Genomic DNA, 25,587 nt, shown 5'->3' on the forward strand with positions numbered 1-25,587 from the left:
ACAGGACGTGTGTGTGTGTCTGTATTAATCCAAAATTGATTTTTTTGTTTGTTAGTGAAGCTTTAGTAATAGCTCATTAAGGCAAAATTAAGACCCAAGGCATGTGACCTTGAGCAGCCCTTATTGTTGCAACTGAGCTTTCTGTTAGTTCCATGAAATTCCTATTAGTCTCAATAATGTTCATGCTGTTCACTTTATATTCTCCAGTAATAAAGTTGTCTGAACTTTTAGTCTTCAGTTTATTTCCTATTAAAAGATTTAAAAAGTTCAAATCCTTCAGATGCTAAAGAAAGCCAATGTTAAAAAATAGGTCCTTACTGCCTTCCTTACCTCTTAACCCCTCACAGAGAAATTGAGGGACTCACTAATAAAAATCAAGAACAAAGGGCCCATGTGACATGAGGGAAAGTTACTAAAGGGGAATAAGTTCTTAGAAAATTAAGCCAAATGATCTAAGACATCAGAAAACACCATATCCTACTCTTAGCTACCATTGCACACTAACAATCCCATTATTGTCTGTTTTAAATCACAGTCCTTGATGAGACACGTGAATATTAAGGAAAAATTGTGTACGTTTCTGAAAATCAGGGGCAGCCGGGTGGTGTCTGCTTCCTAGTTTTTGTGGCAGTCAGTAACTTCTGTGCAGTACTGCACATATTATTCTGAGAAATTATTGTTTGTATGTTGGTCGTGCTTAGAAGCCACAACCTGATGTAACAGGCAAGGCAGACACAGAGACAATAACTTGCTCTGCTTCTGTCTGAAGTAGCTATTTTTAGTCATTAGAAGAGAGAGCTGAATGCTCTTCGCAAAAGGGCCGTAACCTGCAAAACTGTGTTCCCTCTAGCAGTTTCACTGACTTCAGTGGACTACTCACATAAAGTAAAGCTTTGCAGGATCAGGCCTTTGAGGCATAGTTGAGAATAAAACACCAGTCAGCTGACATCAAGTTTTCTGTTCCATGGACTTCAACCTTAGTACAGCCTGATGAAGGGGACCAACATAAGGTCTTCCTTATCATTTAAGCCTTGCATAGGGGCTACATGGCTGTCAGGCAGCTGAGTTCCTAGACAGGGGTGTCCATGTACCATCTCTGTACCAGCCTTGCGTAAGCCAGTGAGGAGAAATGCATTGGTGCAGGTAGGGATGAGCCAGTTGAGGGGCCATAGAAAATATGTTTATACAAGTCCAGAAGCCCCAGTATTCCATGAAACTAGTCTGAAGAAACTGTGTATGCAATTCCCGCCTGTAGGCTGAAACAGGGGATGGGACTGCAGAACAGCCCCCTCTCTAAACCTAAGTTTGGGGTTGGATTTCATCTCCCCAACTGCATAAAGCTCATGTACTTGGGTGAAATCCTGGCATCAGAGATATCGGAGGCAAAACTCCCATTATTTTCAATGGGGCCAGGGTTTCACACTCCAACTTTATGCAGGTGGAGTAAATTTCACAGTGTGAGTAAAAATTATGCACGTCAATAAAGGTTTGCAAGCTGGGACACTCTGAGTCCAAGGTCAGATGGTGACAAACATTCAACCTATCTGTATCTCAGTTTCCCCATCTTTACAATGAGATTAAAGTCCATATTTGCAAAACTCTTTAGTATTGTGGGATCAGAGGTGCTGTGTATTTTTAAAGTATTATTCTTATTATTTCTCTTTATACCTTTTCTGCCAATTTACATGCAACTAAAAGTGCATACAGTATAGTTGTCACAGGATACCAATTAATTAGTCCAAACTGAGTTCCTAACATTGTGAAGGTCATTGGGTTATTTTCTGAATCACCAAGAAAATGTGATGTAGAGAATTGTTTGTCAAAATGTCTCCTTAGAAGAGCAATATAATATAATTTAATTAATTAACATACACACAATTAACAAAACAGTAAATAGAGACAGATCATTTTGTCATCTCTGGCCTTTGCAATAAAACAACTGCCTGCACTTTAGCTGTCATCTTCAGGGCTTACAAAAAATAGGTGTTCCTGGCTCGAGTGAGTAATATAGGGATGATTGTGATCAGAAAAGGGGCATCTTTGCAACTGAACAGATCAGTGTGCATTTGGAGTCATAGCTGCTTGATTTTTTTGCAGTGACAAAAAAAAGTTTTTATTACCTTTTACCACTGTTACCCAGCAGAACCAAAAGAGCTTTGGGAGAGCAAAAGGGATTCTACATTTGCCTTGCACATCACCAGCAAAATTGTTAACTAAGTGACTTAAGATACTGTTTCATTCACTTTCAGTGAAACTTAGGCTCCTAAGTCACTTCTGAAAATAGAACATAGGCTCCTAAGTCACTTAGATGTTTCTCTGAAAATTGTACCTTAAGTCCCAAATGCAGAATGCTTAATATTGGTAATGAGGCCCAAGTAACAAAGAACATGGCTTGACTTTTTAGCATTATTTACCCTAGCACATTCTGTATCTATAGTTAGCAACAGATGCAATTGCTCGAATGCTGGCAGCAGTTTAAGTGATAGTGCAGATAGGGCTAAACTGTTCCATGTCAAGAACACTTGCTCAAACTGTGGTATTATTGATAAAGATGCTGAGCCCAGCCTAAGTGTTTAGGGCTAGCCCTTATTAAAAAAAAAAAAAGTCACATCTTTACTTGTAAACTGAGCACAGTTGGAATCACTGTAAAGAAAATAAACAGTGGGCCCTGAAATGGCATCTTTGCAGAGTCACTTACCAGAATTTAGTCATACTGTGAGACAAAGAATAATGTAAAGAAAAGTCAAAAATGCAGTCCAGAAAGCTGATCAGCTGTCTAGGGAAGTGTGAATTTGTTTAATAACATTTTCTCTACTTCAGTGCTTTACAAAACATGAAGCACTTTTTCTCAAAGATAACTTTTGAATAAATGAGGAAGAGAAAACGGACAGTTTTGGAGAGTCCCAGTCAAAACTGATCAAACAAAAAACTGGAGATAAATAGTAATAATCCATAGTATCTTTCCCCATTTTTCAGATGGGAAACATTTGGAACAGAAAGATGAAGTGACTTGCCTATTGTAATACAGCAATTCAGTGCCCATAACAGAATAGAACTCAATTTCCCTGGTTCCCAGCGCTGTGCCTTATCCCATGCAAATCTGAAGAGATTATATATAGTATGCATTTTCACACACACACAACCTCTCTCTGCATTTGGTTGATTCTGGTCACATTTTTATAATTGTCGGGTGTTAAAATATGTTAGTGTCAGAACATTAATGTAAATTTATCTTTCAGGTTTGATAGAGTACAAAATAGGTCAATATAGTAATAAATTTTCTTTCTTCATTTTCACAGTACAATGCAGTGTGTGTCAGTACTATGTTAGGGACAAGTCCCAGAATACTTATATTAATGAGAAGCCCTTTCTTATGCAATTGGTCCCAGTGGGGGAAGTAAGGATATGCTTAGGGCCCTACCAAATTCACGGCTACGAAAAACGCATCACAGCCAGTAAAATCTGGTCTTTTGTGTGCTTTTATCCTATATTATACAGATTTTATGGGGGGAGTCCAGTGTTTCTCCAATTGGGGGTCCTGACCCAAAAGGGAGTTGCAGGGGGGGTCACAAGGTTATTTTAGGGGGCACTGTATCGCCACCCTTACTTTTGTGCTGATTTCAGAGCTGGGCAGCCGAAGAGTGGCAGCTGTTGGCCAGGCGCCCAGCTCTGAAGGCAGCATCCCACCAGCAGCAGCGCATAAGTAAGGGTGGCAACACCATACTATGCCATCCTTACTTGTATGCTGCTGCCTTCAGAACTGGGCAGCTGGAGAGTGGCAGCTGCTGACTAAGGGCCCAGCTCTGCAGGCAGCAGTGCAGAAGTAAGGGTGGCAATACCATACCATGCCATCCTTACTTCTATGCTGCTGCTGGCGGTGGCTCTGCCTTCAGAGCTGGACTCCTGGCCAGAAGCTGCCACTCTCCAGCTGCCCAGCTCTGAAGGCAGCGCCGTCGTGAGCAGCAACAAAGAAGTAAGGGTAGCAGTACCACAACCCCCTCTCCAAAAACCTTGTGACCTTTTTCAGCCAGGACCCCTAAAATTACAACACTGTGAAATTTCAGATTTAAATAGCTGAAATCATGAAATTTATGATTTTTAAAATCCTATGACCGTGAAGTTTACCCAAATGGACTGTGAATTTGGTAGGGCCCTACATATGCTATAGCACATTGATACAACGAAAATGCACTAAAATACTAATATGTTAAAAACAGATCTCTTTTCCTGTGCAAAGGCTAAAATGGGTTTTTCTGCTTGTAAGCAATGAATCTAAGATACATTCTTGCTGCTGCAATAGAGCTAACAGTAAACAACTATTGGTACATAGGAATTATTTTTTCAGATCTATGTCACACATCCTACTCTTCTGTTGCTGAAAGTGGTCATAGAGTTTTTCTGCATTGTAGTTTATTAGCTAACCTAATATTAAAGCATCTGACATATTTGTCAGCAGAGTGGGATGCTCAAACCTGAAGGCCTGGTGCTCCCACAACTTGAGAAGTTCTTAACTTTTATTATAACTGAAGTTTGTTCTTTGACTCTCTCAAAATGGGTTTCCAATTTCTCTGGAGTACAGAAACATTTAGAAAAGATATCTTTTCCCCAGCAAGAGTTCAGGGGCATTTTATGGAGGGGGGGGAGGCATTTTCTTTTGATTAGGAGATTGATCCTATGAGGTTTCGAGTGCCTTTCGGGTAGCATAAAGCCCTGTGAGCTCCCAAGGGCTGTAAGTGGATGTTGAAGACAATTGGCCTTTCACAGGAGGCATTCTGCACCTTGTGAGATTGGACCCGTAATATTAAGACCATTGCAATTAAAAGCTGCAGGACAATCTAACAGTCTATAAAACAGACAATTCCACCCACATAGAGCTGACTAAGCAGAAACGGACCACCTGCCAATGGATGTATATTTGAAAAGCAGGGCACGACCAAAATGTATAGGTGATAAGATCCTCCTGGGTTTTATGAGTGGTTGTAGACAGGTTTTGCTAAAGTATTTTTGACTTTTTCTTTCTTTATTCTTTTTCCTAACTGTATTTGAGGGAGTGGCAAGAATAGCAAGCTGTTATCTGTTCCATTTCCCCTCAACCTTGAAAGAATGCCATGGGCCACGAGTGCTGCTGCAAGTTGTCAGCTCTTCAGATTATGATACACATGTAGCATTCAAAAACAAACCACAAAGTATGACAGCATGGGTCATCCTCCATAGATCAACAGATCTCATTCTCTTTCAGCATTGCCAGAAGCTGGGAATGAGTGACAGGGAATGATCATTTGATGATTACCTGTTTTGTTCATTCCCTCTGAAGCACGTGGCATTGGCCACTGTCAGAAGACAGGATACTGGGCTAGATGGACCTTTGATCTGACCCAATATGGCCGCTCTTATAGATGATAACCATTTTACAGGTAGTGTGTCCTATGAGAAGTAAACTTTTCCTGCCATACCTATAGAAAGATGCTATAGGGACAAACTCAATTTGTTCAGGTATTATGGATTGAAGACAGGATTGCACATAGTGGATTATGACACACATTGCTCCAAGGTAAGGGCAACTACTCTGTTGAGCATTTAGTCTTGCCAAGAGAGTAAGATTAGTCAGATTGGCGGGTGGTAGGCTGGAAGGCAACGGAGTTATCTTTTAGACTGCAAGAGAAATACCAGACATATGACAGCTCAAGGACATTAACGTTTATTTGTGAGCTCCCATTCAGAGCAAAGGTTTTCAGTTGGGTATTAAGGTGAACAATGTCAATTGTATTGTTAGTCTCTAAGGTGCCACGGGTACTCCTTTTCTTTTTGCGAATTGTATTGGATGGATAAATGGAGAACAATGCGGAATGCAGCATGCTGTGTCTGTCAGATAAGGTTGCCAGGCTCACAGTACACCTGGGTTGAAATGACCAGGGAATAAAGTTGGTTAATATTATACCTTGCAGTGATATAGATGTTGCTTTCATTATAAATTTCTTAGCAAGGTAATGCTGGATGGCTCCAGCTTGAGTGTTGAGCACAGATTCTGACTAAGGAATGCAAAAATAATCAAGGTCCAAGACTGCAAACTTCATTGAGGACTCTGCATTGGCCGAGTTATGCTGGTGGCAGAACACCTGGGTTATCCTGTCCAGACAATGTCTGCTTCTCCAACGTTGGAAATTATATTTTCAGCCAGGGACAAGTCTCCATCTACCATTCCTCTGTCTCTTTCCTGGCAGCTGCTGCTGGGAGGGAATGGAAGAGGTGTATGCTTCTTTATCCCTTCCTGAAACTCAGTTTAAGTTTCAGAGTAGCAGCCATGTTAGTCTGTATTCGCAAAAAGAAAAGGAGTACTTGTGGCACCTTAGAGACTAACAAATTTATTTGAACATAAGCTTTCGTGAGCTACAGCTCACTTCATCGGATGCATTCGGTGGAAAATACAGTGGGGAGATTTATACACACACGCGCGCGCGCGTGCACACACACACACACACAGAGAACATGAAACAATGGGTTTTATCATACACACTGTAAAGAGAGTGATCACTTAAGATGAGCTATTACCAGCAGGAAGTGGGGGGAGGAAGGAGGAAAACCTTTTATGGTGATAATCAAGGTGGGCCATTTCCAGCAGTTAACAAGAACGTCTGAGGAACAGTGGAGGGTGGGGTGGGGGGGAAGAAATAACATGGGGAAATAGTTTAACTTTGTGTAATGATCCATCCACTCCCAGTCTCTATTGAAGCCTAAGTTAATTGTATCCAGTTAGCAAATTAATTCCAATTCAGCAGTCTCTTGTTGGAGTCTGTTTTTGAAGTTTTTTTGTTGAAGGATAGCCACTCTCAGGTCCGTAATCGAGTGACCGGAGAGATTAAAGTGTTCTCTGACTGGTTTTTGAATGTTATAATTCTTGACGTCTGATTTGTGTCCATTTATTCTTTTATGTAGAGACTGTCCAGTTTGACCAATGTACATGGCAGAGGGGCATTGCTGGCACATGATGGCATATATCACATTGGTAGATACGCAGGTGAACGAACCTCTGATAGTGTGGCTGATGTGATTAGGCCCTATGATGATGTCCCCTGAATAGATATGTGGACAGAGTTGGCAACGGGCTTTGTTGCAAGGATAGGTTCCTGGGTTAGTGGTTCTGTTGTGTGGTGTGTGGTTGCTGGTGAATATTTGCTTCAGGTTGGGGGGCTGTCTGTAAGTAAGGACTGACCTGTCTCCCAAGATCTGTCAAGAGATCTTCAGGATAGGTTGTAGATCCTTGATGATGCGTTGGAGAGGTTTTAGTTGGGGCTGAAGGTGATGGCTAGTGGCATTCTGTTATTTTCTTTGTTGGTCCTGTCCTGTAGTAGGTGACTTCTGGGTACTCTTCTGGCTCTGTCAATCTGTTTCTTCACTTCAGCAGGTGGGTACTGTAATTGTAAGAATGCATGATCGAGATCTTGTAGGTGTTTGTCTCTGTCTGAGGAGTTGGAGCAAATGCGGTTATATGGTAGAGCTTAGCTGTAGACAATGGATCGTGTGGTGTGATCTGGATGAAAGCTAGAGGCATGTAGGTAGGAATAGCGGTCAGTAGGTTTCCGATATAGGGTGGTGTTTATGTGACCATCACTTATTAACACCGTAGTGTCCAGGAAGTGGATCTCTTGTGTGGACTGGTGCAGGCTGAGGTTGATGGTGGGATGGAAATTGTTGAAATCATGGTGGAATTCCTCAAGGGCTTCTTTTCCATGGGTCCAGATGATGAAAATGTCATCAATGTAGTGCAAGTAGAGTAGGGGCATTAGGGGACGAGAGCTGAGGAAGCGTTTTTCTAAGTCAGCCATAAAAATGTTGGCATACTGGGGGGCCATGTGGGTGCCAATCGCAGTGCCACTGATTTGAAGGTATACATTGTCCCCAAATGTGAAATAGTTATGGATGAGGACAAAGTCACAAAGTTCAGCCACCAGGTTAGCCCGTGACATTATCGGGGATACCATTCCTGACGGCTTGTAGTCCATCTTTGTGTGGAATGTTGGTGTAGAGGGCTTCTACATCCATAGTGGCTAGGATGGTGTTTTTAGGAAGATCACCAATGGACTGTAGTTTCCTCAGGAAGTCAGTGGTGTCTCGAAGATAGCTGGGAGGGCTGGTAGCTTAGGGCCTGAGGAGGGAGTCTACATAGCCAGACAATCCTGCTGTCAGGGTGCCAATGCCTGAGATGATGGGGCGTCCAGGATTTCCAGGTTTATGGATCTTGGGTAGCAGATAGAATACCCCAGTTCAGGGTTCCAGAGGTGTGTCTGTGCAGATTTGTTCTTGTGCTTTTTCAGAGAGTTTCTTGAGCAAATGGTGTAGTTTCTTTTGGTAACCCTCAGTGGGATCAGAGGGTAATGGCTTGTAGAAAGTGGTGTTGGAGAGCTGCCTAGTAGCCTCTTGTTCATATTCCGACCTATTCATGATGATGACAGCACCTCCTTTGTCAGCCTTTTTGATTATGATGTCAGAGTTGTTTCTGAGGCTGTGGATGGCATTGTGTTCTGCACGGCTGAGGTTATGGGGCAAGTGATGCTGCTTTTCCACAATTTCAGCCCGTGCACGTCGGCGGAAGCACTCTATGTAGAAGTCCAGTCTATTGTTTCGACTCTTCAGGAAGAGTCCACCCAGAATCCTTCTTTTTGTAGTGTTGATAGGAAGGTCTCTGTGGGTTAATATGTTGGTCAGAGGTGTGTTGGAAATATTCCTTGAGTCGGAGACATCGAAAATAGGATTCTAGGTCACCACAGAACTGTATCATGTTCGTGGGGGTGGAGAGGCAAAAGGAGAGGCCCCGAGATAGGACAGATTCTTCTGCTGGGTGGGTTAAGGGAACCACTGTTGTGGCCCCTTGTGACATGTAGTAGTTTAGATAGTTTAGTGTCCTTTTTCTTTTGTAGAAAAGCAAAGCACTTTTCAGTTTAAGTTATTTGGGTTATTTTTCCCTGGGAATAAATCTAATGCCATTCTACTGCTGCCCACAGTTTTCCCAAGCAGCAGCACTGTGCAGTAATGTATAATTTCCATGCTGCTGACAGAGTTAGAGCAGCAATTAATTTCTCTCTCCTGCTGCTCGATCCAGCTATAAGCAATAGCAAAAAGCACAGGGGCTGCTGTTGGAAAACAACACTTCATTGATTTATGCTCAGATCACAGTTGGAAGGTTATCGTCACAACCATAATAGCTAGTAACGTATTTTTGTAATAAAAACTTAGATTTATAGGAATTCATTAAGTAGGTCCCCTCTTTCCCTTTGGCTAGATTCCTGCCTACTTGGAGAATGTGGATTTTTTTAAAACACTGCTCAGGGCCTTGTTTCTTTCTCCCCAGTAACTGGTGGGCCAATAAGTTGCTGGGAGAAAGGTTAAAAACCAAAAAAGAAAATTAATATAATTCTCCGATTTTTTTGAATACAAAGATTTGGGGGCAGAAATATAAAAGAGAGTTTATTGCTTTCACTTCTCCAAAAGTTCAATCCGCACAAGTGCCTGCGATAAGAATTCTTTGCCAATATTTCTTATTGACTTAGTAGAAGAGCAGCACCAGTCCTAACTGCAGAATTCACAGAATTGTAGACTAGGAGCATAATCCTGCAAAGTGCTGAGCACCCCATTTCACATTTTAAATCAATGGGAGTAGAGGGCACTTAGCACATCGTAGGGTCTGGTTATACTTGTCTATGATCAGTACACAGAACACTTAATATTGGGTGCAAACAACCCATCTTACTTTGGACTGTTCTCACATTCAATATTGCCATTTTTATTTTCTAAACTGGAGTGTGTCTTTAGGGCCATGGGCTTGCAGTTCATTTGCCTTCTTGCCATATAAAAAAAAGTTTGCTCTCATTCTTAAAAGTGGGGAATTCCAAGGCAGAGAAGGATAACAAGAATGGTCACCTATCTGCCCTAATATATACATTTATATAAGGAGCAATTTCAAACAGGTAGCCTTGCATAGGGGAACTCTCTGCCAGCTCTGCTTTCTCCTGGTCTAGCCCACCATGATGTCTGTGGAGGCAGGTGTGAATGGGAGGAGGAGTGATGGAGCAGAGCTCCACTATTTTTAATCTTTCACTGGAAGAAGCTCTATTAGGAGTCTGTGATGTAAATTAGAATGCGCTCCCAGCTGCTCTTGCCATCTCTGAGGCAGGCAGCCAGAGATCAAGAAACTATGATGAGCTTTGTATGTGCAGCTTGGACACAGTGAGAATGATGGCCTAAACCTAAATACTTGGCAATTTACTAGGTCCCTTGGGACCTGTTACTTTCAACAGTGTCTTCCTAATGTAAGGTATTGGTAACTTCCTCAAATTCCACACTCCAAGTGGCACATCAGTAACCCAAGTTGTCCTGGGGCTGGCCAGAAACTCTCAGTCACCCTCATTTGGTCTATCTCCACTCAATATGCCTTCAGTTTAGTCCTACTTCCCAGTCTGATCCTATTCTTCTCAGGACAGATCCCATCTCATTCTCCTAAAGTCATCTTTGAAAGGGAAAGGGAAGTTTTAGTTTCTAGTTCATTTCTCTACTTCTGGGGCTTGCCCCTCTGATGCGTTAGGCACAAGAAACCAGCAGCAGTCCACCTTGTAGCATAGCCCCAGTAGCTGCCTTTTATTGTTTTTATGATTATTGTTTATTATTTGCCTTGTGGTGGTCTGCTGAGTCCCCACTCAGGTTTGAGGCCCTATTGGTCTGAGGGTACCTCCACACAGCAGCTGGGAGGACTAAATCCCAGCCTGGGTAAACATACACGTGTTAGGGCCTACAATACCAGTGTGGCTGTGGCGGCACAAGCGATGACTCAGGCTAGCTGCCCATATATACACCCAGGGGATCAGGTGAGTTTGTACTGGGGCAGCTAGCCTAAGCAGCTGCCCATGCCACCATGGCCACACTGCTATTTTTAGTGCACTAGCTCGAGGAGAACTAGCACTTGTCTGGGAATTACATCTCCCGGTGGCTATGCAGCCATACCCTGAGTGTTATATGAACACACACAGTGACACAGCTCCTGCCTCAAAGTGCTTACAGTCTAGTCTAAGACAAAACACCACAAAGAGGCTCAACAAACAAGTGGAAGGGATCATGTTTACAGAAGTCTCCATCCAAAAGAATCCCTCCAATTGCATTAGTTTTTCAGTTTTATTGACTGGTTTTGGTAACAATCCCACCTTAAAAATGCCCAGTACAGGAAAGATTTTTAAAAAGATATATTTACAAACCTTTGCATTAGAAATAACAATCCTGCCTTCTAAAAACCAGGGCAACCACTTCAATACCGGGCAGTAGTAAACTAGTAAACGTTCTGTTCAGTTTCTCCTTTTCCCCTATGGGTGGCACCAGTATCTTCTCTCTCAGGGGCTCTTCAATGGGGATCCTATAGAGCAGTGATTTACAGACCGTGGGGGTCTGCAGATTGTATCTAAGGGGTCCGTAAGCAGTTGTCATTAACATAAAACAATGGTTTTCAATCTGCGGTCCAGGGACTCTGCGGATTATGTGTAAGATTTCAAAAAGGGTCCACACCTCCATTTGAAATTTTTAGGGGTCTGCAAAGAAAAAAGGTAGAGAACCACTGCTATACACTATCCCTTACATTATTAGAAACAACGTAAAACTGAAAACCTTCATCTAACTCCCCCCCCCCCCGCCCTCCGAACTTTGCAGGCTTGGATAAAATGGATGCGGATAAAAATCTTATTTTGTTTGGGAACTACAAACCTTTTGCACAACCAAAACCACTCCTTGTTTTGTCTATATATACATATCATGTGTATAAGTTCAATATGTTTTGTATTTGTTTTTGTTTTGTTTAGTTGAGTTTTAATAATTCTTCCAGTGTCGTATGGAAATTATTACAATTTCCCATAGCTCCCACAAAGTGAATCTCTCCTGGAAATCCCTGTATGGGATTATCCTTATGCAGAGACCATCCTAAAGAAACACATTTGAATTCCATTAATTCTAAATTGTTTGAACAAAACTTTTTTCTAATTGTCTTATATTTGACTTTGGTTTTAAATTTCTCCCTTTGTAGTTTAAAAATACATTTTTGTTACCTTTAAAATTATGTTTTGTGTTGTTTTTAAAGTTAATTTAAAATTCTTTAAATACTTTTATAAAACTAAAATCTAATGTGTTATTATGGAAAAAGAACCAATCAATGCAACTGTTTTACATACTAATATCCATGTTAATTTCAGGTGTTGGATGTATGGTAAATCACATGAATGAGAAGAAATGTGTCATTCTCCCACTCATAGAGAGAGATACACACTCATATTTGATTCTCACATAGAGAGTAACTATGTTCTGTTTTAAATTCCACCTACACTAAATAAGTTACTGTAGTACACACCTATGTAAAGGAGGATTGATATCATTTTGGCTATATGCTGAATCATACCTACAAAAATAGTTGGAAAGGAATACAATGTAAATAAACTTTTCTGATTGATAGGAAATTGAGTCTTTTAAGTAACCTGGAACTATCTTACTTTATGCTACAATCATATCAGATTACACAGAACAAAACGGAGAAAAATTAAATATTGCTATATTTCTTGCATTTATTTTTTCCTACCTAAGACTTTGAGTTGAAAAGTGAAACATGCTATATTTACTTGTATCAAATAATATTTTGTTCATTCAAAGAACAAGTTGCTGACTTGCCTCTGTAAACTTGTGTTACAAGCAGATACTGAAACAGCAGTTTTGGAAATTGTAGACTATTTTTATATGTTTCTGTCACATTTCTAGTGTAACCTTTTTAACCCGGAGTTTCAATCAGTTGCTATGAAAAGTCAGAAGTAGGGACTAGGCAGAGAAGATCTGCATTATTTTAATGTAGTTGGTGTTTTCATGCCACTTTCTCTTTTCCTTTACAGGATACATACCCAGTTACTTAGACAAGGACGAGCTATGTGTGGTATGTGGTGACAAAGCCACTGGGTATCACTATCGCTGCATCACTTGTGAAGGATGCAAGGTAAATAGCCGGGGCAGGAAGCTGGGACCTGGAAATGGCACTGTAGTTCATGTTCCAGTCACATAAAAGCTACTGTACTGGACTGTCACATAAAATATAAAGGCAGATTAGGAGAGAACAAGAACATCTGTTACACATAATAATCCATGTGTTTGGTTATGTTACTGATTCTTATATGCATCATGAATAAGGTGTATTTTTGCAGACAGTTCACAACTGAAAAGAGGACAATACAATTATATTTTTCTAGCTTAAATTTTAGGAGTCTGTTTTCTATTTTTAAAAATATTTTTGATTAGATTCTTACCTGTTGCAAAGCAATATACTTCCATTGACTTCAATGGAGCTATGCTAAATCACACCAGGAAAGAACCTCATCTGTTGGTATGAATTATTTTTGACAAATGCCAGTATTCCTGTGTCTCTGATAATTATTGTTTCAAACAAACAAACAAACAAACAAAACCCCCACACAGGCACTTGCAAACGCAACATGAAGTATTTTAGGATCTTTTGCCACTAATACATTATGCTTTTTTTTTCTTTTACTATTTTACCTTCTATATCATGACTAATGAAATATACTTTAAACCATGAACTGCATTTTTAAAATTATATGAACAATTGTTTGTTTGTTTTAAATGAAGACAGGGGTTGTTTCAGACAAACAAATATAAAAAACTGCATGGTACAGGCATGTCCTTTTAAAATAACTCCTTTGCTGCAGTGAATGCAATTGAATAACACTGGGATCCTGTAAACAAGATATTCCCTTCCTGCAGAAAAGGAGGCATTTTAAGAAGACAGAACACAGAACCACTCAGGTGTCATACAAGGAGATGGTTGAGTCACAGGTATCAGATGCAGATCTTTATTTCCCAAAATCCCAGAATATGAGATAGGGCACAATTTAATCCAGCTACGCCGCTGTAAATTCTCTAGTATAGCCATCGCCTTATAATGTAATGTGTTCCTGGGCCCTATTAAACCCTCTGGTATATGTGTTAGCAACTCCTATTGAAGTCAAGGGAAGATCCACACATTTGAAAGGGGCAAATTTGACTGTGTGTGTAACTAGTTATCTGTATCAATCTGCACATATATTATAAAGCATAGATAGAATAAAAAAACGCCAGCATTGAAGAACAGGCTAGACTGACTGGTGTTTGCATCCTATTGAATCTAGAGCTGATGGGAAAGTTTTTAACTAAAAGTTTCTGAGTAGTGCAAAGGGGCTGGATCAGAAACCAGAATCTGAGTAGCTTATTTGGGCAAGAATGTTAAAAGTTATAAAACCAAAGCCACACTAATGACAAGAAGCATTTGGGGGAGCTAAACCTTAGCACTACATTCTAGGGTTCACAGGGATCATATACCGTCTCCTGCTTCAACCATAATTACCCAGAGTTCCAATGTATGCTGATCTGCAGAGCTGCTTTCTATCTCTTTGGCCTCCATCCCTCTTCACTTACACTACTGTAATGAAAGAGTAGCTTCATTTAAGTCAATGTAGCTACACCAGAGCAAAACCAGCATAAATAAAAAGAGATTCAGGCTCTCTGTTCCTATTAAAATGTGCATTCATTATGGGATTGAGAATGTATTCAAATCCGGTTATTTATTTTGGGATCTGATCCCAAGCCCAAAGAAGACAGTGGAAGCCTTTCCATTGATGTCAGTGGGCTTTGACTTATGCCCACAGGCCCTGAGGCTGCAAAGGCTTTCACACATGCTTAATGTTATGCACAGTGAAGAGTTGCATTGACCTCAAAAGCCTGATCTGCACTAGGGGAAAAAAAGGTGTGTTCTTAACTCAAGCTAGCTAGCTCGAGTTAACTAACTTGAACAGCGGCATATTAACGCCTAGGCCGACAAGGCCTCGGCCATGGGCGGCAAATTTGCAGGGGCAGCAAATTTATAATAGCAGCCAGAGGCTGCTTCCCCTGGCTACGGTTCCTGCCCCTGGCCCCGCCCCAATTCCACCCCTTCCCCGCCCCCTCCCTGCCCCTATTGGTCCCCTTCCCCAAATCCCTGCCCTGGCCCCGTCTCCTATCCTGAGTGCGCCGCGTTCCCCACTCTTCCCCTCCTCCTTCGCGAAGCTGTTTCGAGCACAAGCACTGGCAGAGAGCGGGAAAAGCAGGACCCGGCGGCATGCTCAGTGGAGAAGGCGGAGCAGAGGTGAGCTGGGGTGGGGGTGGGGGGCAATTATTTCAGGCCTAGGGGCGGCAAAATCTTTAATCCGCCACTGAACTTGAAGTAAAATTCTATGGAGACAAGGCAGTTTTTAGTGTTCATATGAGTTAACAGGTTGAGTTAAAGACTAGGCTCCCCCATAGCTTTAACTCAACCTGTTTACTCATGTGAATGCTAAACTGCCTTGTCTTCACTAGGATTTTACTTAGAGTTAGCTAACTTGAGTTAAGAGCGCACCTTTTTCCTTGTGATGTTACACCCAAAAGACTACTCACTGGGTGACATCCTGACTCCACTGAATTTCACCCACTGTACATAAAGTTAAGTACGTGTGCAGGTCTTTGCAGGGTCAGGGCCTTAGGTTATGTATACACAGCATTAAAAGATCCATGGCACAGCCACGGCTGTTCTGGGTCAGCTGACTTGGACTTGGAAGTCTTGGCTGCAGGGCTAAAAATTGCAGTGTAGACATTCGGCTTTGGGATGGAGACTGAGTTCTGGGTGAATCTCAGAGCTGAGGCTCTGGTCCAAGCTCAAACATCTACACTACAATTTATAGCCCCACCGCCCAAGCCCTGTGACACTGAGTCAATTGCCTGGGGCTCTGAGACTCAGTGCTTCAGGCTTTTTAGGTCCGTAATGTGCTTGGTAGCTAGAGGTGGGCCGAAACTGTTCTCAGGCTATGGAGAGATTTGGAATCAAATACAGATCGGAACATCTTGCTTTGCTCCCATCTTGATTGCCCCCACTGTAGTTGCATACCCTTTTAGGGCCTGATCCTGCTATCTCTAACGTCAATGGCAAAGCTCCTGTTGACTTCAATGATAGCAGATTCAGGTTCTTAACTTTCAGAGAGAAGGCGGTATCTGATTTCTCTAGAAATCAGATCCTCAACTAATGTAAATCATTGACGTCAGTGGAGCTGTATCAATTAATGCCAGCTGGCCCAAATACATACTGCAATTCGTGGTGATAATCTTACATGTGACATTTTGTCCTGACTACAAAGGTGGGCATAGGTAAGGGTGTACTCATTTCCTCAGATTTATAGTCCACTTGAAAATTGTGGGTTCAATATTTAGGCTTGAGCTCAAAACTTCTGATGGGCAAGTTTTGTTTGACTCTGGCAAAATGCTACTGCTGCATGTGTTTTTGTTTTTAATTTTCTAGGTAGCCTTAATTACTTTCACGCAAGCATCTTGCACACAAGCAGATGTTTCCCTTTAGTCAGAAATAAATATTTTAATTTAGAGATGGGCCTGAATTAAACCCCCAGATTCAAATGCTCTTGGGCTTTTGGGAGGTCTGAATCTCAACCTGGATGCAGATCAGAATTCCTTACTTGGCCTCTGTGTTTATAATAGGACTCATCGAAAACACCAGCACCACTTTGTGGGTGCTTCAGAATCTGAGTTTAGATGCAAATACTGCAATTGGTACCTCTGTCAAAAAGAGGCAAAACTAGAACCCTGTATCTGAACAGTACCTCACCCACATTTGGATCTAGACAGCTCAGGTCTATCTCTAGTTTTAATTTTAGGGGAAAATGTTTCTTGCAACCCAAAATGTTTCTTGCAACCCAACAAGGTAAGGAGCCTATATTAAAGGATTGATGTGCTCATTAAATATCCTAGAACTTTATGACACACAGTATTCCATCTTGCATACATGTTTGAATCAGTACCAAGCCCAACTACCTTTCAACACCAAAAAAAAAAAACACAGAACACTAATGCCTCCTGAATTTTCTTTCCCACTTAGGGATTTTTTAGAAGAACCATTCAGAAAAATCTCCATCCAACCTATTCCTGTAAATATGAAGGAAAATGTGTGATAGACAAAGTGACAAGAAACCAGTGTCAGGAATGTCGCTTCAAAAAATGCATCTATGTTGGCATGGCAACAGATTGTAAGTAGATTTCTTTTTTTTTCTTCTTTTAATGTTGCTGTCTGTTTAAAATGTATTGACTGGTGAAGATTGCTTGAACAGAACAGACCCACCAGCAAATTTTCCCTTTTATAATGTAGTGTTTGGAAATTATGTTTATTATTATACCAAACTATTTCTGTCATAGGGTGGTAATATTTTGTTTACTTTTAATAGATTGGACTTTCTCTTGGCCTTAACCACATTATGTAACATGAAGGATGTTAATTTCTAGTGTGGGAGAGGGAATCCATTTGGATAGATGCCTTGCTGGAAAAACATCTTGTTTAGAAATTTCTAGAGAATGTGAAGTTGCATGTATGTTTGTATGAGTCACCCTGTAGTTTGTTTTATTTTTAGCCATAAAGGACGTATGTACTGAGAGAGAGTGATACTCAAATTCTAGAGAACCAGGACATATGGCTGCAAGATTAACCCTTAGGGGTCTTGTTTTCCCATCATTGCACAGGGGATTTACACCATAACTTCAATTAGTATAAATGGGAGTAACTTACATAAATCCCCCCTGCATTAGTTAATGGTTGTTACCAGTGTACTCCCCTGCAGAAAAACAAAGTGAGAAAAGACCCATTAAGGAGAAATTACTCAACTAAAATGTGCTAAGTTTGTTTGTCCTAATAGGAATTATAATGTTTTACGTATACATGGAAGCGTTGATTAGAATGAACTACCTGTCATTTCATCATTCCCAGTGAAAATGGCATGAGAGGGGACTGGGTGGCTCTAGGCCATGAGTTCGAATGCAGCCCAGACAGGCAGTGACCAAAAGTTACTACCATTGGCTGTTTAGTGGCTATTTAAAATGAGATATTGATCTCAGTTTGGTTCCTGTTAGCAGATGTCAACACCACCATTAATTGGTAGTCCCAGTTGAGGAGTGAATGAGCATGACAGCCAAACTCTCCCTCTACCAGTAGAGGTAACCCTTCCAGTTTAGAATTGATCCATATTACTGGGACAAGGTACAGGAAGCATTACTGCTCCCTGTGTGGTACCAGTTATGGACAAAACCTGCTGTCTTTTCCAACTCGAATAGTTCAATCTACTTAAATGGGACAACTCATGTGAGTAGGGCAAGGAGGATTTTTCTCTCTGTGGATAAACAGAAGTGATCCATCTCTAGGGCTGTCTAATGCGATATGTGTCACTAGAACTGGACTCAGAAAAAATTAGAAAAGCCCACAGGAATAAGGGTGAGGGGAATTGTTAGTGGTGGAAATTTATATTACCAAATAATATTCCAGGTCATTTATCATATTTGTGTATTCACGGAGCCTAGTCAGCCTCTATACCAGGGATTCTCAAACTTCATTGCACTGCAATCCCCTTCTGACAATAAAAATTACTACGTGACCCCAGAAGTGGAGGCTGAAGTCTGAGCCAGACTGAGCCCCACTGCCCAGGGCAGGGAGCCAAAGCCCAAGCACAAGGGCTTCAGCCCCAGGGCAGGGGACCATAGCCTGAGCCCTGCCACCCAGGTCGGAAGGCCTTGGGCTTCGGCCCTGAGCAGTGGGGCACAAGCTTCAGCTTTGGCCCTGGGCTGTGGGGCTTGGGCTTCGGCCGTGGGCCCTAGCAAGTCTAACACCAGCCCTGGTGACCCCATTAAAATGGGGTCCCGACCCACTTTGGGGTCCCGACCCATAGTTTGAGAACCGCTGGTCTAGAGGCAACTAGGAGTTTGTTATAGGAAAATTAGCACTCGCAGTTAAAACACATTCTCTGCAGTAACTTCCTTGAAATGAAATCCTATATTCAGGGTTTGAAAACTACCCTTGCTCATGGTCAGTAGAAAGCTTTCACAGACAAATGCCATCAAATTATGCAGAATTTAATCTCATTTACAAAATTTAAGATTCTGGCCCTTTGTCTGCAACCTGTGAACATGAGACAAATGGAAACTGAGGTAGTACTGTCTTCCTGATCTCTGTCTGCAGACTTTAATGCCTCCACGGCTGCTCATTGCTTTCCCAGATTGCACCAGTGGGAAATTGTCTAGTTTGCTATTAGTTAAACTGAGGCTATATGGAGTCTTGTGGACAATGGTGAGACTTATGAGGCAACAGATTAATCTAACCTTGCAGCTTGGGGAAGCTAAGAGCAACAGCAGAGGAAGGCATTGGAGCTGTCCATATAGAGAAGGGCTATTTCCTTTGGAAGAGGTGTGTATTTTGATCTGGTTGACAGTCCTTTAGAGAGCCTGACTGTACTATGTAGACTGGCCTCTCAGCCTGCTCTTGAAGTGGACTCTAACTATTTTATTACTTTACATTCTGCCATGGTATAGACTTGAACTGCTGTCATCACTTTCTCCCTTTTGTACTCTAGGAAAGTGAGGTCTCGTAGAGATCAAAATAGGGAGGCTGAAGAGAAGCTAGATTCTATCAAGGCAACAATAAATTTCCTCTATAGTGCCTCCATGACCCTCAAACCCTGCGGCACCTTGGCTCAGATGTTGCTTGGGTCTCTAGATACACACCACACTTCTGCAGGCAATCTCTGGAGCCCTGCCTCATTCCATAATTTTGTTTGCCCACATCCAATTTCATTTAATTGGTATAGGTCAGGGGTTTTCCAACTTCATTGCACCATGATCCCCTTCTAACAACAAAAATGACTACGCGACCCCAGGAGCAGGGGCCGAAGTCTGAGCCTGCCCAAGCCTCGCCGCCCTAGGTAGGGGGCCAAAGCCAAAGCCCAAGGGCTTCAGCCCCAGGGCAGAGGACTGTAGCCTGAGTCCCACTGCCCAGGGCTGAAGCCTGGGCTTCAGCTTTGGGCCTGGGCGCTGGGACTTTGGCCCTGGGCTTCAGCAAGTCTAACACCATCCCTGGCGACCCCATTAAAATGGGGCCACAACCCATTTTGGGGTCCTGACCCACAGTTTGAGAACTGCTGCTCTACATTTATTATATTCTTGCTTCCCATTTTACCTCATGTCAGTTTATGAGACTGTAACATGAGTACTGGCTTGGCTGTTTTTTTGTTTTCTTTTCTTTCTTAAGGAAAAAGAAAAGCCCCTCATTTTCTAGCTTGGAATACACTAACAAGTGGATGGGGGGGGTCTAATTTATTCTCTGTCTTGCATAGTTTTACACTCTGTGAGTGGTCCCATTGAACGTAATGGGACTCCATTGAAGACAATGGCACTATTCTCCATGAATAAAGTTAAGCACATGTGTAAGTAAATCATTCAGGATCTAAAAAAAAAAAAAAAAAGAGTACTTGTGGCACCTTAGAGACTAACAAATTTATTTGAGCATAAGCTTTTGTGAGCTACAGCTCACTTCATCGGATGCTCACAAAAGCTTATGCTCAAATAAATTTGTTAGTCTCTAAGGTGCCACAAGTACTCCTTTTCTTTTTTGCGAATATAGACTAACACGGCTGCTACTCTGAAACCTGTTATCATTCAGGATCTAGAGAGAATAAGTGTGGGGTAAGAAAGACTAGCTCTGATACCTACCAGGCTGGCTGATAGACCTCTTCACCAACTGCCTTGTCAAGTTGTTTTTAGTTCTCTCAGCACATCTGAGATAAGTCAGACTAAAATTCAGACATTCCCAAGAGTAGGTGTCCATTTTGTTAGTTTTTATTTTGTTTTTATTCCTGATAGTGGTGCTGGATGACAGCAAGCGGTTAGCAAAAAGGAAGCTGATAGAAGAAAACCGAGAGAAGAGACGTCGGGAGGAGCTACAAAAAACAATTGGGCACAGACCCGAGCCAACAGATGAGGAATGGGAGCTGATCAAAATTGTCACTGAAGCGCATGTGGCCACCAATGCACAAGGAAGTCACTGGAAACAAAAAAGGAAATTTCTGGTGGGAACTGAAGCCTTGTACTCTACTTTTGTTGCCAGTTTCTTTTATTCCCTCATAAGTCCCTTCCCAGCACTGTCACCCCCAAATTTGTTTGTATGTTGACTGATGAACTGTATGAAAAATCACATGAACTTCATAATTAGTGGTTGCCAACTTCTGTGAATCTGGTCATCTAATCAAACTATGCAGCTAAAATAGGAACCAGAATGATAGGGAGTAACAGACACAGCAGTTGGATTCCACTCTTCTGGTAGAGTAAGGAAAAATAGAAAGTACATCTTACTCCTTATACGCTGGTGTCAGCCCATAATATAAATACTGGTTTTGTGTGTGCATGTGTATTCAGACACATGTATGGAGTGATATCCAGCATGGCTTCATGTTGTGAATAAAAACTTTTTTCAGGTAATAACATAAAAATCAGATTTTTGTTAAATTGTGTTTTTATTGCCCCTTTGTTCAAAAATGAATACATTTATTTAAACCAAAAAAAAAAAATTCTGGGAGGAGGAATTAAGCTCAGCAAACACAGTATAGCACTGGGATTGCAAAATATAGAAGGAACCTTTTTAGGGGAAAGGTCTAGCTATTGAATAAGTGATAACTGAGGTTCAGCCTAGAAAATAAAATGCTCAGCCCTTAAAAAGGATTTGTTTCATTTCTGATTATTTTTCTAAATTTGATTTGTAAAGGAAATTAATGCAGAATACCAAATGCTCCTGCAGCACACAAATACCAAAGGACCCCAAAGGAAAGTGAAACCTACTTCAGTCCAAGTTGCACCAGACCATAGAATGACCTCCAGGTGGAAATTCTCATATCTATACGCACAGACACCTGCAGCGTACTCCACTGCACAAACCTTGAGCCACTGTTAAGCCCACTACAAGAAGTTTTGCATTTGGGTCAGCTGATTAGTTTTTTGATGTTGTGACAAAGTTCCTGCTCTACCTTGGTGGGTCTTGCACTTATTGGCGGATTTGCTTGCCTTGGAGCTTCATGGCAGCCCTCAGGTTGGCCGTTTTTCTGAATTCACAGTCCAGGTCAACTCCTCCTGTGTCTGATCAGGAGTTCGGAGGATTTGGGGGGAACCCGGGCCCGTCCTCTACTCCGGGTTCCAGCCCAGGGCCCTGTGGAATGCAGCTGTCTAGAGTGCCTCCTGGAACAGCTGTGCAACAGCTACAAATCCCTGGGCTACTTCCCCATGGCCTCCTCCAAACACCTTCTTTATCCTCACCATAGGACCTTCCTCCTGGTGTCTGATAATGCTTGTACACCTCAATCCTCCAACAGTCCGCGTTCACACTCTCAGCTCCTAGTGCCTCTTGCTCCCAGCTCCTCACACACACACCACAAACTGAAGTGAGCTCCTTTTTAAAACCCAGGTGCCCTGATTAGCCTGCCTTAATTGATTCTAGCAGCTTCTTGATTTGCTGCAGGTGTTCTAATCAGTCTGTCTTAATTGTCTCCAGAAGGTTCCTGATTGTTCTGGAATCTTCCCTGTTACCTTACCCAGGGAAAAGGGACTTACTTAGCCTGGGGCTTATATATCTGCCTTCTATCACTCCCTATAGCCATCTGGCCCAACCCTGTCACAATGTTTACTCAGTTCCAACTGCGGATCACACATTTCTATATGTACAGTCACACACTGTTGTGTCAGGACATAAAGAAGATAACACAAAGTCAATATTCACAAAGACAGTGAATATTGCAAAGAGTGATGTAGTTGTTTTTGAAATTACTATCTAACAAAGTTTGCGGTTTGGTTTGGTTTAAAAGGGCAAAAACATGGATCCTGTGTACTACATTTTTTCCCTAACCTCAGTTGCATTAGCATGTTGGGTTACATAGCATGTGGTTTTTCCAATTCTTTCCAAATCAGATGCTTATGTGCTTTATACAGAGCACCAGTTTTCTTCTGAAAGAAGTTAGATTTTGATTTTGACTAATGGCAGAACTGTAGGAAAATCTTTGACATTTTGCTTTTAAAAAAAACCTATTAAGCCTATGTTATTTATATTATTCAAACAGCAGTTTCAGCATCACTGTTCAAAGGTACTCCTGTAAACTTCATACATCTCAACTGTCTTGAAGGAGTTCTTCTCTGACTCCTGAGCAGTTTTAAACTTAGTAATTGAACAAAATGCTCCCTCCACATAGTCTTTGGCAGATCTTTTGCAGTTGCAAAGCCTTACTTTGAACACGGAAGAACAGCTTTGGATATGTGTGGGTTTTTTAAAAAACAGAAGAAATTATGCAAGTCTAAATTCAACTGCGGTGAAATTCACCCCTCTGCAGGGTTTCAGGATAAAGCTTATACATCATATAAGCCCCACTTAAATCCTCAAAATAGGACTTACATGTTGCATAAGCCTTGTGCTGAAGCCCTGTAGTGGAACAAATTTCAATGAGGAAATGTTTAGGGAGTTCTTATTTGATCCAAACGACCTCCGATTTCAGCCCATCCCTAGTCTCAATCATGTTAGCTCACCTCTGTAAATAGGTGTTTGCAGTTGGCTTGTGTTCTTTGTGATATTATAACATTATAACACTGGGTAGGCCAAGGAGCCCAATCCTACAGTATGTTGAGCATCTTCTAGGTAAGAAGTAATGAGTATCTTCAACTCCTCTTGGTTTCAGGGGAGGTTGAAGGTGCTGAGCAGTGGAAGGAGGCAGGATCAGCCCTAAATTTCCAAGCAGAAACACCTAAACTTCTCCCACGAGATATGTATAAACACAAACAGGTAATTGCATGTGTAAAATATGCAGCTGCCCACACAAAATGGGCATAATGTCACGCTGATCACCCATTTCTTTATGTAATCACCTATTTTACAGACAGCTGCACATTTTATGGATTGTTTTAGAAAAATTGCCCCTATAGGTTCAGCATAAATAATGGTTAATGTTATTTTTAATTTCATAGGAACAGAGTGGTGGACTTTATATATAATCCTGACCATATTATAAACATTTATGAAAGATGACTTGAATGAAACAAATTTTTCCTTTTAATGTATTTCTTAATATCCTTAGCCTGAAGATATTGGGCAAGCACCAATGGTTAATGCCCCAGAAAGTGGGAAAGTGGATTTAGAAGCTTTCAGCCAGTTTACAAAAATTATCACACCAGCAATTACAAGAGTGGTGGATTTTGCCAAAAAGTTGCCTATGTTTTGTGAGGTAAGAATTTCTTTTTTCTTTTTCTTTGCTTTATGCTATTCTAAATGGACCTGTCAAGAAAAACAATAGGAAGTAGTGTCATTGTGACATGAAAACACACAAAATTATATCTGAGCCTCATAAAATCCCTCCACTTCCTGTTGACTTGAATCATGCAAGAATGAAGTGAAAAGGTTAGACCTTACTAATCATTTCACTTTGTTTTAAGTCAGATGGCGTAAAAGAATTAAAAATAAAAAAATAGGATAAAAATAATCTCAGTGTCATTTAATTTCCTGTTTCCTATGATCAACCAAATCCCTTTTTTGTGGTTTTGTATGGGCCTATACCAGTGGCAATATCAATAGATCTTCCCTATTACTTGCATAACTTTAAGAAAATGCTTAAGGCCCATTAACCCCCTGGGACTTAAGCACATGTGTAAAGTTAAGCATTTACTTAAATGCTTTCCTATGTAGGGATGGAGTTAAATATGTGCTTTAAGTGCCTTCCTGAATCCAGGACTAAGATACCTCCCACACTGGCTCATCTGAAGCGGATGAGATGTCAGCAAAAACCCAGGCCACAATCTGCCCCTCAGACATCACCACGAGTGAAATGCAAGTTAGATGTGGAGGCAACTAATAACACTTCACTCCAGATGGATATTCAAATGTGAGATATACTATAAGAGGAATATTTAAAATTAAATTTTAGTGTAATTAGGATATGCATGGGCCCTATTCTGATCTCACTCACACTGGTGCAAATTGGGAATGAATGTAAATTTGAGAGCAGTAGATGATGGTGATGATTGTTCTCTTGACTTAAAAAAATGTTAACTTAAATTCTGGGCTGAATTGACTGGAAACTAACCTTGACATCTGAAAGTCTCCTGGAATCCACAGCCATGGAAGTTCTGCAGCAGCGGTGGACTGCCAGCCTACTGTTTCCTCCTGCAGAACAGCACTTGACCCCACTGGTTATATGCCAAGAAAATGACCTTGGAAATGACAGTGAGCATGCTCAGGGAGATCATCCAAAATCCAAACATGGGAACTACTTCTTCCCCCACTGACTGAACATCAGTCAGGGAAGAAGCTTAAGGCAGGTGCACCATAGAATCATAGAATCATAGAATATCAGGGTTGGAAGGGACCCCAGAAGGTCATCTAGTCCAACCCCCTGCTCAAAGCAGGACCAAGTCCCAGTTAAATCATCCCAGCCAGGGCTTTGTCAAGCCTGACCTTAAAAACCTCTAAGGAAGGAGATTCTACCACCTCCCTAGGTAATGCATTCCAGTGTTTCACCACCCTCTTAGTGAAAAAGTTTTTCCTAATATCCAATCTAAACCTCCCCCATTGCAACTTGAGACCATTACTCCTCGTTCTGTCATCTGCTACCATTGAGAACAGTCTAGAGCCATCCTCTTTGAAACCCCCTTTCAGGTAGTTGAAAG

At 41.5% G+C, this 25,587-nt stretch overlaps 1 protein-coding gene across 8 annotated transcripts in view; it reads left to right on the forward strand.

Moving 5' to 3' along the window:
- THRB (thyroid hormone receptor beta) overlaps window positions 1-25,587 on the forward strand; it is a 283,663-nt gene that overhangs the window by 245,087 nt on the left and 12,989 nt on the right. For all 8 annotated transcript variants that reach the window (XM_043509019.1, XM_043509020.1, XM_043509021.1 and 5 more), the window contains 4 exons: window positions 12,906-13,006; window positions 16,961-17,108; window positions 20,758-20,963; window positions 24,003-24,149. In XM_043509019.1, the coding sequence (XP_043364954.1) occupies window positions 12,906-13,006; window positions 16,961-17,108; window positions 20,758-20,963; window positions 24,003-24,149 (602 nt within the window). The remainder of the gene's footprint in view (window positions 1-12,905; window positions 13,007-16,960; window positions 17,109-20,757; window positions 20,964-24,002; window positions 24,150-25,587) is intronic.

This window comes from Dermochelys coriacea, chromosome 2, assembly GCF_009764565.3.
Source record: "Dermochelys coriacea isolate rDerCor1 chromosome 2, rDerCor1.pri.v4, whole genome shotgun sequence".
Lineage (NCBI taxonomy): Eukaryota > Metazoa > Chordata > Testudines > Dermochelyidae > Dermochelys > Dermochelys coriacea.